Genomic DNA, 17,737 nt, shown 5'->3' with positions numbered 1-17,737 from the left:
TCAGTTCATGTGAGTACAGTGGTTCAAGATTAATATTATAAAGCGACGAGAATATTTTTGGTGCGCCAAAAAAACAAAATAACGACTTATATAGTGATGGCCGATTTCAAAACACTGCTTCATTAAGCTTCGGAGCGTTATGAATCTTTTGTGTCTAATCATGATTCGGATCGTGTGTCAAACCGCCAAACTGCTGAAATCACATGAATTTGGTGCTCCGAACTGCTGATTTGACACAAAAGATTCATAACGCTCCGAAGCTTCATGAAGCAGTGTTTTGAAATTGCCCATCACTATATAAGTCGTTATTTTGTTTTTTTGGCGCACCAAAAATATTCTCGTCACTTTATAATATTAATATTGAACCACTGTACTCACATGAACTGATTTAAATATGTTTTTAGTACATTAATGGATCTTGAGAGAGGAAATGTCATTGCTGGCTATGCAGGCCTCACTGAGCCATCGGATTTCAACAAAAATATCTTAATTTGCGCTCCGAAGATTAACGAAGGTCTTATGGGTGTGGAACGGCATGAGGGTGAGTAATAAATGCAATTATTTTTCATTTTTGGGTGAACTAACCCTTTAAGCTATTTTTGATGAAATCCGAGTGTTTTTTTTGTATCTCCTATAGAAAGCAATGTAATTACCACATTCAAGGTCCAGCAAAGTAGTATAGACATCGTTAAAATAGTCAACATGACTACAGTGGTTCAACCTTAATACTTTTTGTGCGCAAAAACAAAACAAAAGTAACGACTTTATTCAGCGATTTGTTCTCTACCCTGTCATTCTCCTACGCTGTTTACGTTGAAGACACATTGCAGCGCTTCCAGGTTCTACATCCGAACGCCGACTCATTATTGGCCGGCTCCTGCATCAGCATCACACGCATGCGTCATGGTGCTCACGTGAACAGCGTCGGCCAATAATAAGCTGCCGTTCTGACGTAAAATTAAAAAATACTGACCCCAAACTTTTAAATAGTAGTGTATATTTACCTAATTTCTTATTAAGCAATAAATAGTACTATTTGTACAAGTAGCTAACTAATATACACTTGTTTTCATGCTTTTCATGCTTTTGTTTTCAGCATAAAGTAGAATAGTTTGTTGCTTTTCTAAAATGTGATCAAAATTTGTTTTGAGAGCATTTACCATTATTTGTATTGATTTTAATTTGTGCCTTCCATTCAGGGATCCACAAACTGAAACTGAGCCTGCCAAAGCGACGGATAGGTAAAATGACAATGTATGACCCCATCTTTCCGGTTGCCATGGAGATCGCAGAGGAAACCTGTCTCATATGCTTTGATGAGTTTCAGGTGAGGGCAAGAGTAGGGAAATTGAGAGGGTGAAGAGTTTGTAAAATTTTTGAACGATTTCTGAGCTGCACATTCAATGTGTGTTGTGTGTGTTTGTGCGTGGCTGAGGGGAATAATGTGAGGGGAAACTCCCAAATATACAGCTGTAAGAAAGAATCAGCATTCTGATGGTATGTTTATAATGATGTAGTTCATCTGACCAGAGCGTCGACCAGCACTTCATAGATATAAGTCTTGTTCATTTAAAAATAAATAAATAAATAAATCTTGTTCATTTTGGAGCCATCTAGTGGAGTCAGAGACTTTCATACAAAGCTGAAAACACATGTTGGGGCCACAGATAATTGAGATAAGAAAAAAAGCTAGAAATGAACAGAAAACAGTATTTTTTTATTGTTGTTGCAAATTAAATGTCAGAGGTACATTTTTGCAGATTTTAACCCATCAGCCTATTTCTGAATCTGTAATAATTATTTTTGTCCTATTGCTCATTCTCTCACTGCTTAAGGATGAATGGCTGCTCTTTTTATTAATGCCTTTTAAATTGAAATGCTGATCACTTTCATTTATCTATTTAGTTTTGGATCTCATTATTGCCTAGAAGCTCACCTTCAATCTGCTTGCCAGTCGTAGCTAGCGGCAATATGGAAAGCACACACATTTTGTTTATGATGCATAGATGAGGAGCTGACAGGCCCTTACCAATCAGGAGCCACCGCCACTTAAGCATGCAAATGAAGCATCGAGTTTCAGTCGGCCCCTCTTGCTTCCTTGAGTGAGGGGTAATGGAGAGCGACTATGGCGGGTCGCATGCATCCATGCCTCTTAAATGCTAATGAAATTTCTCCATTCTCTTCATTAGTCCGGCATCATTATCAGTAATTTGTAGCCTTCCCCTTTTGTCCCTCTCCACTCCCTTAATGAATGCAAGGTATTGAGAGAAGGCCCAAGAGAGATATAGAAAGAGGAAGAGCAAGCAGAAACCGCTTGAGGTATTGTCTCAGACCCCTGTCAGTCGCCGGGGTGAAATTACTCATCGACGGAGTTGTGTAAGTAAAGGTTTAAGATCAAAAGAGTGCAATTTGGCACCCGTGTGCGCCACACAAAAGTGACTCTTTGCTGGCATAATTGGATGCTCATTTGAATATCCGCACCGTTGTTTTCGCTGTCGTCCACAACAACGCCACACAGAGGGCTTTCTTGCACTCAACCTGGCAATCAATACCCTGAGACTAAAAGTGTGTGTGTGTGTATACACGCGCACACATGAGTGTCACGGTGCCTGCGCGACAAACAAAAAACAAATACAGAACGGATGAAAAGGTCATAATTAAATGACTCCTTTGAAATGAAGAAGAGAAGAGGACGGTTAAAGGAAATGTGATCCAATTTATGCCGTAGCACCTCGTCTTTGTAACAGACCACCCTTCCGACAACACACGCGCATGCCCTCCACCTTGCCGCACGTAAGGCCGCTATAGAAGATGCTAATTGAGTTTGATGGGGCCGAAGGTTTAATATGCAAAAAAGGGAAACACTTCAATATAAGAAAAACAACATATGCTGGGGGTATGGCAGTCATAAGTGTGTCCTTCTAAGAATAGTAGAGCTCAGTAAAAGAGGAGATCTTCTACATGACAAAAACATCCCCGGCCTCAAATTTAGCTCCTCGCTGCCAGATATGCAAATGCTAATAAAGTATTAATGCAAAGCGAGGAGAAATTTTGCTTTTGACTAAATGCATTTCAGCCCTGAAAAAGTAGCAGAAACATGGGAGAAGATGAGAGCGGACCATGGTCGATCTCATTGTGTGTTATTGACTAAAGGGCTCCTTTTGTCAGGGGAGGGTCAGCAGCCCCTGTGTTGCTGCAGATGTGTGTGAGGCAACAGCTCGCTGCTGTGAAAAAGGCAACGTTTAAATGATAATAATGAATGATGATGATGAAAATGATAATAATGAAAGAACCACTCATCCTCTCGCTTCTGAGATTCAGGGACAGCCATGCCAGGCCCTCAAGAGCACAATGGGACCGCGTGTGTGTGTGTGTGTGTGTGTGTATGTATTTGTTTCTGTGTGGCCATCTGGCTGTCATTGTGCCACTGATTTTACCTCGAAACGCTGTTTATTTATTTATTTATGTATTCAATTATTTACCTTTTTCAGCGCTTTGGCCACTTGTCCTTGTCTCCAGCAGAAAGCCGCGGCTCTGTGTGGCCATTTTACAGTCAGGTGGAGTGGCTTTGTGTCTGTCCTGCGTCTGTGTGCGAGCGCGTTGGGGAGGGTGATGTCAAAGGACCTTGGCCGAGGCTTCGGTTTTAAAATGTAACGACACCTGGTTTTTGCTCATTCATTCGCATGTACACGCAAAAGTACACATGTATGCGCACAATTGTGGTAATTAGCTCAAGGCAGCGGAAGGGCAGAGGGGAGAGAGTTGCGCCTCGCTCATCTTCAGCTGATACACCTGCGCTTGCTCCTATAGTGTCTGACGGTCCTGCCTAGAGGACAGAACGGAAACAACAGCAGCTGAAGGCTGGTTTAAAGTCAATATGAAATGAAAACCAGCCCTATTTTCTGTATTAATACATATTAATTTAATACATAGTTTGGCTGTTTTACTTCAGACAATGAATTCGGGCCATTAAATGCAGGTGAATTTGACTGATTCCTGTGAACTGAACTAATGGTATGCTGTATTTTACATGAGCACGATAAAGGAAATTGCTGAATCAGATTATGTGCTGTCAAACGAAATCTTTCCTCAAAGTTCAATGAATAATAATCTTTATTATTAATTTTTTTTTTATTTTTTTTTTTCAGGTGGTGGATATAGCAGATGCTATGATTCTGAAACAGTTATTTGAAGGCTTGTTCAAGTGTGGAGTCGTAGTTGTGGCAACATCAAACCGACCACCTGAAGGTGAGATATCTGGATAATGTCGAAAAAGTTTATGTAATTAACATAAAGTGGGGTTCAAATGTCCGGTTCCATGTTGAAAATCTGCAATTACAATCAAATGTAATTTAACCTGAGAAATAAATAAAAATGTATATATTGAAAATTTAGCCATCTCTACTTCATAATTTTCAACTTTTCACTTTTTAAAATGAAATTTACATTTAAATAAATTATTTAAAATACCTCACATTATAAAAATGTAAAATAGAAGCATTTCTCAAGGGTACTCGTTTAGCTGCACTTCAAGAGAAAGTCATTAAATATAATGTTCAAACGTTTGGGGTCAAAACGGATATTTTAAAGGCACAGTATGTAGAATTTTCACCGCTAGAGGTCGCCTATTCAAAACAAAGGCGTAGCTTGATGACGCCGAGTTTGAGCGCAGAATCTTGGGAGATGTCGTCTTCACCTCACAGCCGGCGGAAAAGAATCGGGATGGGATTCGGGCAGTAATCATGTTCATGGATGAGATTATTAACGTTACTGTAGTATGAAGCAGAGCGAGGCCGAGTGCTGTGGGAGCTGAATGAGGCCGCTGGAGTGATTGATAATGAGAGGCGAACGTGAAAAAAGCTTCTCTGCTGTCGAGTCAGCAGAGGAACTTTTATTATGCCACAGTTGCCGCTTCCGCTTGTACCGGTCAAGCGTATGAGGTAACGCAGCGCTGTTTATCATATTAGATACATTTGAGTGTGTTGCTGCCGAGTGAATGCTGTGAGACACTTGTTTTATACTGCAGTAAGCTTGTGCTGATAAATGGCATGCAATTAAATACAAACATATTGTATGATGGAGAAAATGCTGTATTAAACTGTTACTAAAAATAAAGCTGCATCTGATTATGCTATGTTAGCCACTTGACAAAACAGTGTTTTTTTCTGAGGCATGGTAAAAGCATGGTACTTGTGGAAAATCAAGAAAACTAGATTTAAACAATAAGACTAATCGTGTTGAGCCATATAACAATGATTAGTTTTCTGTCTAAAATGTAACCAAACAGTGGTTCCCTTGTCTAATAAAACATGTAATATATTAAAGCGTCTTTGGTGTTTCCATGGTTTCTACAAAATAAAATCGGAAATCAAGGGTAACGCAGGTACTGTCTGATGTATGGACAGTTGGACATGTCCATGTCCTGGTTAAAAATTGCTTATTTCTCTGGATTTAAACATTCTTGGAAACATTTGGGATAATGTACGTACACAAGTCAATATATAACCCTGTTCTAGTGTTTTTGGATATTTTAATCCAAAAATCCTACATATTGTGCCTTTAAATAGGTAAGTATAAGGCCCTGTTTACAATAGTGCGTTTTTGTTTTAAAACAGTATTTTTAAAATGAAAACTATCCTCGTCTGAACTGGCGTCTCCATGTTATTGTTTACACGGTCATCAAGGATACGCAGAGCGAACGTGGGCAGCCACGCCATCGTTTTCAAAAGTCTCCGTTTTGGTCCGTTTACACTGAAACACAACCCCCAGCGTTTTCAAACTAAAATGGGGTCTGCAGCGTTTTCAAAAGTCTCAGTTTTTGAGGTTCGAAAATGCCGGCGTAGTATAAACAACAGGTGTAGCCGTAGCAAAACATGCATTTTAAAATGAAAACACACTAGTGTAAACGGGGCCTAAGAGATTTTAAAAGAACATTAAAAATACCGACCCTAAACTTTTGAACTGTAGTGTAAATAAATTTATTTAGATTAACGTTTTGTAATTCAACATAATTTTTGCAAACACATTCAAATCTGAGAGAAATCAAAGTAGTTTATTCCTTTCATTTCCTCCTCCAATTTCCAGGGTTAAGTGTGTGTTTTCTGATACTGACCTGTCACCTACACAGCGCACATGACTCTTGTACTTTTTCACCTTGTATTGTTCTCTACCAACTTCTCAACAATAGACCGCAGTACCTTTCTCACTCTCCTTAGTCTTTGTGTGGCCTGAAAGTAAAACATGTTCCTAAACTACACATCCGTCTCGTGTTCTAATCCAGTTCTGCACCGTCTCGTGTGTCTGTCTCGTGTTTCCTCCTTTTTACTCTTTTCTAAAGTTCACCTCCCCTTTTAGTCACTCCTTGGTTAATCCATGTATTTTGATGCCATGATGTTTGAGGTCTATTGATAATCTGCGTAAGGTCTCTCACTCCTTTTTTGCTTTTTTATTGCTCTCTTCCTCTCTCGCATACACTCAAACACCTGTCATTGGCTGCTTCCCTGTGGTGGATTACGTGAAACTAATCTGAGGAGTGTTATTTAGGGCTCAAACATGATGACTGCATCTATCTGAACTTTAAACCCTTCGTTCTTCAGTAAACCATTTATTTTCTGTGAGCGTTTTGGTGTAGCTTGAGGAATAATTCACCCAAAAATGAATTTATTCACCCATATGACTTTCTTTCTTCTGTGGAACACAAGGGCAGTTATCTAGCAGAATGTCCAAGCTGTTTTCCATATAATGAAAGTGAATGGTGACCAAAGCTGTTCTGGGAAAAAAGCAGCTTGAACATTCTTCTAAATATCTCCTTTTGTGTTTCATAAAAAAAAAGAAAGTCATGCAGGTTTAGAATGATATGTGGGTGACATGTTAGGGTGAACTATCCCTTTAAATCGTACATCAACCTCACCGGCATCAAAGATTTCTCGCCTATATGCCGTTCATCATAAAACGAGGCAACTTTATTTGATACCCGCTTGAACGTGAGCAGTTACTCTTTTATCTCTCTCCGCCGTTCCCACTCTTTTCTTCCTCGGCCTCATTGTTGATTCAATAGATGCTGTTTTTTGCAATTGCTGTGATGTTACATTAAACTGGAGAGCGAGAGTGATAAGGGTAGAGATAAGACAGTCCTTCTGCCTTTCTCTTCTCCGTCTCTGTCTTGGAGCGCTGCTAATGTCTCGTTGTATGAAGTGGCCTTGTGTGCCGAGTACAAAACGGTAAGCGGCAGTTACATAAAGAGACCCTCTCCTAACATTAACCAGCCACTGAGAACAAAGCTTACACGCTAAAACTTAATAGCCATCTTATTCCGTTTTAATTAGGTGACTAATGGATAGACTGGTACACATGAAAGATGGGAGGGAGAGCGATGGCACCAAGAGAGATTGCTCGTTTATTGATATAAAATGCTAGGCTGAAGAGCCGCTAAAGAGGCTCGCATGTTTGAACTTGGATGTTCGGCGTCACCCAGAACCGTTTCTTCAAGTAAAGTGAGGGAAATGGATAGACAAATGTGAAAGAGGGTGCACTTCAGTTCCTAAATCTTTAAATGACCTTTTAGTTATGCACTGGGATATGGGTAAATAAACTGCGAAAGAATAGAGAATTTGTTCTGAAGCATCAGGATGTGTTTGTTTGTTAGTTTGTTTTTAACGTCCAGATGCTCCTGTAAATTATTTGCCACAAGTACTGTGCAAAAGTCTTAGGCCACCATTAGATGTTGTTTTAGCAATGATATAATGATCATATATAATTATTTCTCAGTCTCCTTATTAGAACATAACCAGAAAATACAGTAAATTTGTATGCAGTATTAAAAAACAGAAAAAAAATCTGAAAAAACAGCTTTTATAGGCTAAATACTTTGTGACCTCCCCTTACACTTGAGCAATAGCAGGACCCTGGCTCTCTTAAACCTAAATGGAACAGAAAGGACTGAAAGGCCAAGAAAACTTTCAAAATCTGAAGGGAAGTTTCTCACACTTACTAAATACTGATTCTTGCTTAAAGAAACCATTTTGTTCAGAATTTTTTTTTTTTTACATTTTGTGTACATATTTCCTGTATTTTCTGTTTGTATCATAATAAAGAGACTGAAAAATAAATATGGATGGTCATTAAAACATAGCTAAAACAACAAAGCTGGTGGTGGCCTAAGACTGTATAACCTGGGAAAAGTTTGATTAGAAACATTATTATTATTATGTTTAAACAATATTTAAAGTGTCTGGAAATAATAGTGACTTCAGAGTCACATTTAAAGCAGTGGTTCTCAACCTTTTTGAGTCCAAGGCCCCCCAGTATTCGAAGACCCCATAACTTTTCCAGTTGTTCATGACTTTCTGAAAAAGGATTAATGATAAAAACATTTTTGTCTCACAATTTCTACCTGATAGATTAATTTAGAGCTTGGCGTAAATAGAAAAAAAAATGTATATTCATAAAATGTATACAAATGCATTTTGGAGTTTTAAAGTATTAAATGGCATGCCTTTTCCAGGTTTAGAAGTAGCTCTTTTAAAATAAGGCTACCTCATATATTCAGGTTTTTCTAGACCAGTGTGTCACAACCCTGTTTCTGGAGTCACACCAACAGTGCACATTTTGGATGTCTCCCTGATCTGACCTCTCTATTTCTGGTCTTGGAGTCTTGAGATGATAAGTTGATTCAGGTGTGTTTGATTAGGAAGAGTTAGAAAATGTGTTGGTGTGCTACTAGAAACAGGGTTGGGAAACTAAAATAAGAAATATATTGAGTTTTAGTTGTATTTATAGTTTATTTTAATGCTTCTTTTGTCTTATTTTACATTGTTTGAAGTCATCTTTACACTGCCTTGGAAGTTTGCTGAGGCCCCTGGTTTAAAGTGTCATATAATGAGAAACATAATAAGAACAGAGTTCTTATGTACTATAAATCCATTCTGTAACTTCCATAACGAAAATCTTTTTATTAAAAAATAAGTTGCAAAATTGAATCATTCTGAACTTCTGCTACTTTCTGGCATCAGAAGAGTACATTAAAGGGATAGTTCATCAAAAAACTAAAATTCTGTTTATTTACTTATTTAAAGGGTCAGTTCACCCAAAAATGAAAATTGCCTCCATTGCCAGCAAGATAATTAACACTTTCAATGCCCAGAAAGCTACTAAAGACATATTTAAAACAGTGCATGTGACTACAGTGGTTCAACCTTAATGTTATTAATGAAGTGACGAGAATACTTTTTGTGTGCCAAAAAAAAACAAAATAACGACTTTTCAACAATATCTAGTGATGGACGATTTCAAAACACTGCTTCATGAAGCTTCGAAGCTTTACGAATCTTTTGTTTCGAATCAGTGGTTTTGCGTATCAAACTGCCAAAGTCACGTGAACTATTGAAATTTCGAAACACTTATGACGTAACAAAGCTTCATTTACTGAAAACACGTGACAAACCACTGAGTCGAAACAAAAGATTTGTAAAGCTTCATGACGCAGTGTTTTGAAATCGCCCATCACTAGATATTGTTGACAAGTTGTTATTTTGTTGTTTTTTTGGTGCACAAAAAGTATTCTTCTCGCTTTATAATATAACCACAGTAGTCACAAGAACTGTTTTAAATATGTTTTACATTTCTGGGCATCTGAAAGTGTTAATTATCTTGCTGGCAATGGAGGCCTCACTGAGCCATCAGATTTTATCAAAAATATCTTAATTTGTGTTCCGAAGATGAACGAAGGTCTGACGGGTGTGAAACAACATGAGGGTGAGTAATAAATGACAGAATTTTCATTTTTTGGTGAACTAACCCTTTAACACATGACCACTTACACATTGTGCTACAAAGTGAATAGGCTATTTACGTCGAAATCTGAAGGTACAGGAGCCAAAAATGGCCCTTTTCATTTTAAAGGTCAGAGAGGGGGAAAATGGCCATTAACGTGAGGGAAAAAGTATGTATGATGCCTTTAAAATATCTCTCGGTATGTAAAGATGATTCCAGTGTGCTTTCCTCTTCAAAAAAATGAATGAATCACCTGAATGATTTTCACAAGTGGCCTCCAGATTCTTAGCTCTTATTTGTTCTTTCATAGTAGGATCCATATGGAAAGCTTTCATTTCTTGGGTGAGAACTGGCCGAACGTCTCTCACTGGACTGTTTATAGCTCAACATGCCTCTGTTATGACAGTTCTGTTTCCTTTATATTTTCTTGCCCACGGCAGCTTTAAACAAGCTTTTACAGCACAGACAGAAGCATATACTCATGGTCTCTTTACATCTGTGTGTGTGTGTGGCTTATAATGCCCGTGTGGCTAATTGAAGTCTCTATTCACCGTGATGCAGGTTTATTGTCTGTGCAGAAAGAGAGAGACTTCTTCTCTTGAGCTCATTGTTTGGGAATGTAATGAATTTCATGTACTGCCTTTCTCCTGCGCTGCCCACAGAAATCAATTTCTGCCTCTCCTCGTCCCTTTTGTTCCTCCTCCCCTCCCATCCCTCACTTCATCAATAGACACTTTATTTGCCAATCATAGATGGAAAATGACATTATGAGGAGGCTAAAGAGTGAATCTAACCAGCATCTCTCCCTCTCGTGCTCTCTCTCTCTCTCTCTCTCTCTCTCTCAGAACTGTACAAAAATGGGCTTCAGAGGGCTGCTTTTGTGCCTTTCATTGGTGTACTCAAGGTAAAGACAAAGTCATTCTCTCAGTTAATTTATTTATCCTTTCATTCTATCTCCGTCTATCTCTCTTCATGTTTCCTCCTCTGCTCTGTCTGGTTTTTGATGTATTTTATTCACAGGTAAAAATACACAACCTCATATGTGTTTGCAAAAACACACAAAACAGAAAAAAGACAGCTTTGATCATACCTGGAGATGAGAGCAACAGACTGAGAGAGAGTGTGACAGACATGGAGGCCGTTTAATTGACTGGCGTGGGTTGGCTGGAATGAGACGCCATTGCGGGAAGCTGCTTGCATTTCAAAGTGCGCCCGGCCATGGACGCCAGCAGTGCTCTGATCTGCTTTGCAAGTTAATTGTATTATTTTAAGCAGGTATTGGCATTATCCTGTGTGCTGTCTGGGTAATTACCATCATCCTGCGACAGCTTTCCATCATAAATAATCAGACGATCATTTTCAGGCATTTTACAGCTGGCCACATTCTTGCACATTTGATTGATATCGACACACTGAGCTGAATACGCTTTAACGTCAAATGGCTTGTTTGTGGCTGTGGCACTGTGAATATGTCTTTCTGTTTTTTTCTTCTTTTTTTTCTCTCTGGTTAGATATTGAGCATGTTGTTAAGTCGTCACAATTGTAAGGGAAGTGCAAATGGCTAAACACACCAGCCATCCTTTACATCATGTTCCTTTTCTCTCTGTGATCTTGAAGAGTGACAGAATAAGATGACTGGCAGTACAATGTCTTTCTAATCCACATTATATTGTAATATTCTTGATAGTTAAAGGGCCCTGTCAGCAGAATGTGCTGAAAATAAAAGCTGTTAGACGCTTCATTCAGGTTGTGATTTTTCTCAGTTTGACCCCTGGGTCTTTTATGGTCAGTGGCCCAGCACAGTCACTCTGGTTCAGCCAGTCTCTGTCAAATCCCTAGGGTCCTTAAAGTCACCCTCTATTCTGGCCTGTGTTAATCTTGCCTGGTATGAGCGCGCCCTGCCTTGCACCTCTAACGCTCGAGCTTCTTTGTTAGGCCATCTGGTTTTGGGGCAACCTAGGATCCCAGTTCAGGGTAACTAGGGTGGCCCAAGTGTCGCCTCTCATGTCTGGTCAACCCTAATAATGTGTGACAGACTCACTGAAATGCTCTCACTGGCTCTTGTTCTCCTTCTATATCTTTATCTCTCTTCAGGGTGGTAATGCTTATTTGCTGACTAAATATTATTGAATTCTTGTCAGTTTAACACATTAATTCAGTATGATTAATCATGAAAATTATAATTTAAAAATAACAATATAATATAAAATATATTTCTCTATTAAAAGTATTATAGTATAAAAGTTGGAGTCAGTATTTTTTTTTTTTTTTCAAAGAAATCAATACTTTTATTTAGCAAGGATTCTTTAAATTGATCAAAAGTGACAGTACAAACATTTACATTGTTACAAAAGATTTTTATTTCAAATAAAAGATGTTCTTTTGAATTTCTCTATTCATCAAGGAATCTTGAAAAAAATATAATGGTTTCAGGGTTGCCAGGTTTTCACAACAAAACCCGCCCAATTGCTACTCAAAACTAGCTCAAAACTAGCCCAATCGCGTAATAAAAATTGTGTTCTGGGGGGTATAATACGCGTTTTTGGCGTGGTTCCCCTGCTAAAATTTGCTTTCCAGGGGCTAAATATCATGTTATTTGGGGTTGCTTCAACCCGCGGACATGAAAAACAATCCACGGCAACAGTGTTAAAGTAGCCCAATTCCGCAGGAAAACCTCAGACTTGGCAACACTGAATGATTTCCTCAAAAATATTAAGAAGCACTGTTTTCAACATTGATAATAATAAGAAATATTTCTTAAGCACCAAATCATCATATTAGAATGATTTCTGAAGGATCATGTGACACTGAAGACTGGTGTAATGGCTGCTAAAATTTTAACTTTGTCATTACTGGAATAAATTACGTTTTAAAATATATTAAAATAAAGAATTCTTTTAAACTGTAATAATATTTTGAATGGTACTAGCGTATATTTATTATGTATGAAACAATATATTGGCTTCTAAAGTTACTTTACAGTTTTTTACAATTGCTAACAAGTGTTTACCAATACTTAAAGTACTTTTTCTAAACTCTTAACACAGCAACACACCTACATCACACAATTAGCCAAATAGTTATTTTTCTGCCCCAAAACCATATTTTGTTAAATAAATACAAACTCTACATTTCAAAATGCCAAAAACCTTTTTCTACATATACTAACTCCATCAAAACACAGCAAACCTGATTCAAAATCGAGTCATTCTGTCAAAACACTAGCACTACTTTAATATCCAACATGATCATATAGTCAATCATATCACAATGACTGTCAAAATACTAACAGTTGATAGCATTACGAAAACTGCATTACTTGTCATGTTTCAGTTCTACCTGCAGACAATATGAAATCCGTTGTTTTTATACTGCAGTAAAAGTAGAATGCTTACATGTAAGCCATTCTACATTTTTTGCTTTAGTGTTGAATGTGTGCATTCTTGGCAACATACTATCTAAAAGTGAATGAGTCATTACTTTATAGAATGTACAGTAGAAAAAAAAGAAGAAGAAGAAAGTGATAGAATTTCTCAGGGCAGCCGCTGGTCAAATGGGTCCCCTTATGCAGAACTTTAGTTGCCCCCTTTGTTGAAATTGCTTTCTAGGGGTGGTGTGATGATGGTGCCCCCATAGATGGTGGGATGGCGTCCCCTTGTAGTTAGTGCCCTACGCAGACCACATATTCTGCATATATGGAACAGTGGTACTGGAATCGTTGTAGTAAAAGCTTTACATGAAGCTTTTACCGAAAAGAAAGCATGAAATTGCTGCCATTGATCAACAACAAATCCAACATACATGGCCTTTGGTTATTATGGAAGCTTTTTTCTGCCACAGAATAAAAAAGTATAAAAGGTAATTGTGACTCTTTATCTCACAATTCTATTTTTTTTTTCTTGCTATTGTGAGTTTACATCTCACAATTCTGACTTTTTTTCCTCTGAATTGTGAGATATAAACTAGGAATTGAGAGGAAAAATGTCAGAATTGAAAAGTCACAATTACCTTTTAGATGCACAATCCAGCACACATTCTTTCTTCTCTCTCCTCTTCCTTGTCTTGATCCAACTACTCCTCTCCTTCAACTATTCCTCTCCCTGTTTTACTGTATGTCCATGTAATGAATAGAACTTCAACACCTGACTGTGCCTCCAACTGAGATTTGAATCTGCTATTTCTCTATATTTCAGTGATCTGCTATAAAATGCTTATCAATTGTTTCAGCATTTGTTTTATATATTTTTTCCATACATTTGAGCTGCTGTTGTTGCAGACGTTTTAAACTATATTTAAAGATTGGTACATTAGGTGTTCATTTCTGTCATGCTGTGTTTAAGCATTTGTAAATAAGATCAGAAAGATCCATGATTTTGGTATTGGGTAAGCTTGTATGAAAAGAAAGTTTAAGCATTTTAGAAATGTGTTAATTGACTGCATGTGTGAAAACGACATGAATTGTGTTAATGGTATGGTCACAACAGACGGATGTTGTGGTAATTGAGTTTTGAAAATGTGACTACAGATTGGACAAAATTATGTTAGCAATTGAAAAAACTGTAAGACACCTTTCTATTCAGTGCTTTTGTTTGCCGTATTAATTGTAATTTCTTTGAATGAATATTAATATATATGATTAATTTAATTCATTGATTTTCATTTGACAGCCCTAATTATTACTCATATTAAGTGAGGTCAGAACCCCTTATTGATTTTCCATCAGACAGTCACATTAAAATAGAGGTGTGATGATCTTAATTTCGCTTCATTTTTGCTAACTGCTGTTCCCTACCTTGGAGCAAATGGTTGGAGCAAATGGTATTGTCTAGGTCTTGTGTGTGTGTGTGTTTTCATGGTGAAGGTCTCTGGTGGGTAAGGATGAGTGTATGATGATTGAATGACTTGAAGATAGAGCAAAAATGAAAAGAGGCAATTTATGTTGGATGGCTGCTAGTATTCCACTAACCTTTTGTTAACCTCCTATTTCTAATATTTCTTATCATTCCCTTCCTTCAAAGCCAATTTATCATAAAAATGTCTAAACCCTTAGAGAAACCTTAAAGTAGTTTTGAAGAATAGTTAACTAGACAGACTGACTTGATCTGATTAATTAGAGGCCATTAATAAGAACAGACCTATGAGAGCTATCTAATCTCATAAACCATTAGAGAGAGGGACAGAGAAGTGGTTGCTAGGAATGCCGCTGTCTCTTCTCGTGCTGTTATTATTTTTTGTCTGATATTTGTGTCTAAAGACCTGTTTACACCAAGGCCAATATGACTAAGAAACATTGGTAATGCTTTACAATAAGGTCTCATTTGTTAACATTGCTTAAAGGAATAGTTCACCCAAAAATGAAAATTTACTCACCCTCAAGTTGTTTAAAACCTGTATGAATTTCTTTGTTCTGCTGAACAGAAAGGAAGATATTTAGAATGTCAGTAACCAAACAGATCTCGCCCCCCATTGACTACCACATAGCTGAAAAAAAAATTAAACAAATTTACACAGTGAAATACCGTTTTCCACAGTTTTGAAACAGTAATATACCATAAAAACAATGCATTCTGGGTAATATTTGTCATTTTCAAGAAAGTAGCCTATCCACCTTATTCCTACACTCCCAATGATGCTTTGCGGAAATTATGGGTGTAACTTCTGTTAAGCTGTAAACAATAATATGTTTTTTTTTTAAACTGGGTACAATGAGATGACATTATTCTACTCACCCTTCAACCAACGAACAATAAAAGGACATTTAAAAGTGTAAAAGCATCAACAAGGTACTTTCAGCAGGCCATGAAAAAGCGTGATTCTTTCCACAGCAATAATGGATGGGTTAAATATAACTATAGTGATATCTGTATTACGTAATATACGTTGCCCTAATAAAAAATGTTCATGAACTTCAGCATTGCGTGATACTATTTCAAAGTGATTTCCATCATTTTTACAGATAATAAATTGTATTTATCTGTGAAAACAAACCTGGAAAGAGACGTGAGGCTTTGACGAGAAAAAGAATTATTAATGGGATATATCGTAAATTATATCGGGAGAACGGACCACAAATGAGCAGTATATGTTGTCCTTTTTCATACTATTACAGCGGTATGCAAAGGGACAAAAGAAAATAATCACGAGGATAGAAAGCAGCGACTGAAAAGAGCTCTTGACATAGATATTCTTGTTATAACATGTTACGTTAAAATAGCGTTATGTTTTTCTTCGTGTCTGAAAATAAAACATGAAAGAAAAATTGACAGCTCATTCAGTCAAACTGACGGATAAGCTTTATTTGTAGGGCAACCGCATGATTTGAAATGATTCGTTTCAGTTTTTTTAAATGGAAGTTCCCCAAACCAGAAGTGCAACCCATAATTCGAAATGCAGTAGGCTAGTCAGGAATAAGGTGGATAGGTTACTTTCTCAAAAACGACTAATAAAATTACCCAGAATACATTTTTTACGGTATATTACTGTTTCAGAACTGTGTGAAATGGTATTTTACCGTGTAACTTTGTTTCGTTTTTTTACAGCTATTTTTTAGAGTGCACAGTAGGAAAAATAAATACTATGGTAGTCAATGGGGGGCGAGATCTATTTGGTTACTGACAATCTTCCAAATATCTTCCTTTCTGTTCAGCAGAACAAAGAAATTCATAAAGGTTTGGAACTACTTGAGGGCGAGTAAATAATGACAGAATATTCATTTTTGGGTGAACTATCCCTTTAATTACATTAGTAACAATACTTCTACAGCATTTATTAGTTCATGTTAATTTCAACGTTTACTAGAACATTTTTAATGTCAAATGTTGTATCTGTTAACATTAGTTAATGCACTGTGAGTTTGAACTAACATTTTTATTAACTAACATTAACAAAGGCTAAAAAATCCTGTGAAAATATATTGCTCATTGTTAGTTTATGTTAGTTAATCCATGAACTAATGATAACAAATGAATCCTTACTGTAAAATGTACCCAAAATATTAGAATTCAAAATATTTCCAAACATTTTTATCCACCAAAACTACTCACACTGAATTGCCTGATGCAAATTTTGTCATTCTCTGTAAATAACAAACCCTGAATGGTAATGTTAAGCAAAAAATAACTGTAACAGTACAATAGTTTGGATTTAAAATCTTGCTGGCCCTGTCAAAACTTCTGGCTTTGGTGTGAATAAGCCTTAAGATCAACATTCCAGGTGACTTGACATTCGTTTGCAGTCACTCAAAAGATGTTGTTTTGCCAAGTCACCACTAAAGTTGTTCAGTCATGTTTTTAGCAGGCGCAGATTAGCAAAGACTGAGGAGCAAGTGATTGTGACGGAGAGGATGAGAGCTGTGGCCTGTGGCCTCTGTCGAGGTCTGGGGGGTCCACGCTTTCAAAGCGAGGCAGATGTTCCAAGGGTGATGTTTCTTTAAGAGTCCTGGACAGGGCAAGGAGAGGTTGTGAGAACATTTTGAGTATGTTTTGAGAGTGTTCTGAGTAACTAACAAAGCCTGTTACATGTAAAGGGAATAGATAATTAGGCGTAATTAGTGCGTTCACGTCGTTAACCACCCCCATAGCTCTCTCTCCCTCTCTCTTTCTCTCCCTCACACACACTCACTAGTCACCTAATCTCTCAATACATTCACTCAAGACACGCACACACACACATAGAGACAAAATCACACACCGCAGTGGTAAAAACACTTTGATGTAAGAGGAGTCGTCCTGGACTCAAAAGCATAAAGGCAGTGTTTTAAGCTGTCTCTCGTTCTCTTTTTACCCCGCCCTTGCTTCCACCCCCCCTTTTCTTTTCTCCTACCCACAGAGGCTGTAAGACACACAAAGATGAATGGACTACAACCTTTCCCCCCTGTCCCCCTCTGCCACCTCTCTTTTTCAGTTCTCCCACCGCGCGCTCCTTAAGCCAGGCTCTGTCAATCCGCCCCTCTTCCTCCCAAACAGAA

General features: G+C 37.6%; 1 protein-coding gene across 3 annotated transcripts in view; it reads left to right on the top strand.

Moving 5' to 3' along the window:
- Positions 1-17,737, top strand: part of afg1lb (AFG1 like ATPase b) — a 34,861-nt gene that overhangs the window by 4,500 nt on the left and 12,624 nt on the right. Inside the window, exons 5-8 of one of the 3 annotated variants that reach the window (XR_007926875.1) lie at positions 1,200-1,327; positions 4,149-4,248; positions 10,617-10,675; positions 10,792-11,046. Coding sequence is in view for 2 of the 3 variants with exons in the window: in XM_051875488.1 (XP_051731448.1) it covers positions 1,200-1,327; positions 4,149-4,248; positions 10,617-10,675 (287 nt within the window). In the remaining variant the exon portion in view is untranslated. Of the gene's footprint in view, positions 1-1,199; positions 1,328-1,353; positions 3,651-4,148; positions 4,249-10,616; positions 10,676-10,791; positions 11,047-17,737 lie in introns of those variants that run through there. The other 2 variants (XM_051875488.1, XM_051875490.1) reach the window with 2 other exon arrangements.

This window comes from Ctenopharyngodon idella, chromosome 20 (assembly GCF_019924925.1).
Source record: "Ctenopharyngodon idella isolate HZGC_01 chromosome 20, HZGC01, whole genome shotgun sequence".
Classification (NCBI taxonomy): Eukaryota; Metazoa; Chordata; class Actinopteri; order Cypriniformes; family Xenocyprididae; genus Ctenopharyngodon; species Ctenopharyngodon idella.
This window is presented reverse-complemented; position numbering and strand designations above follow the sequence as displayed.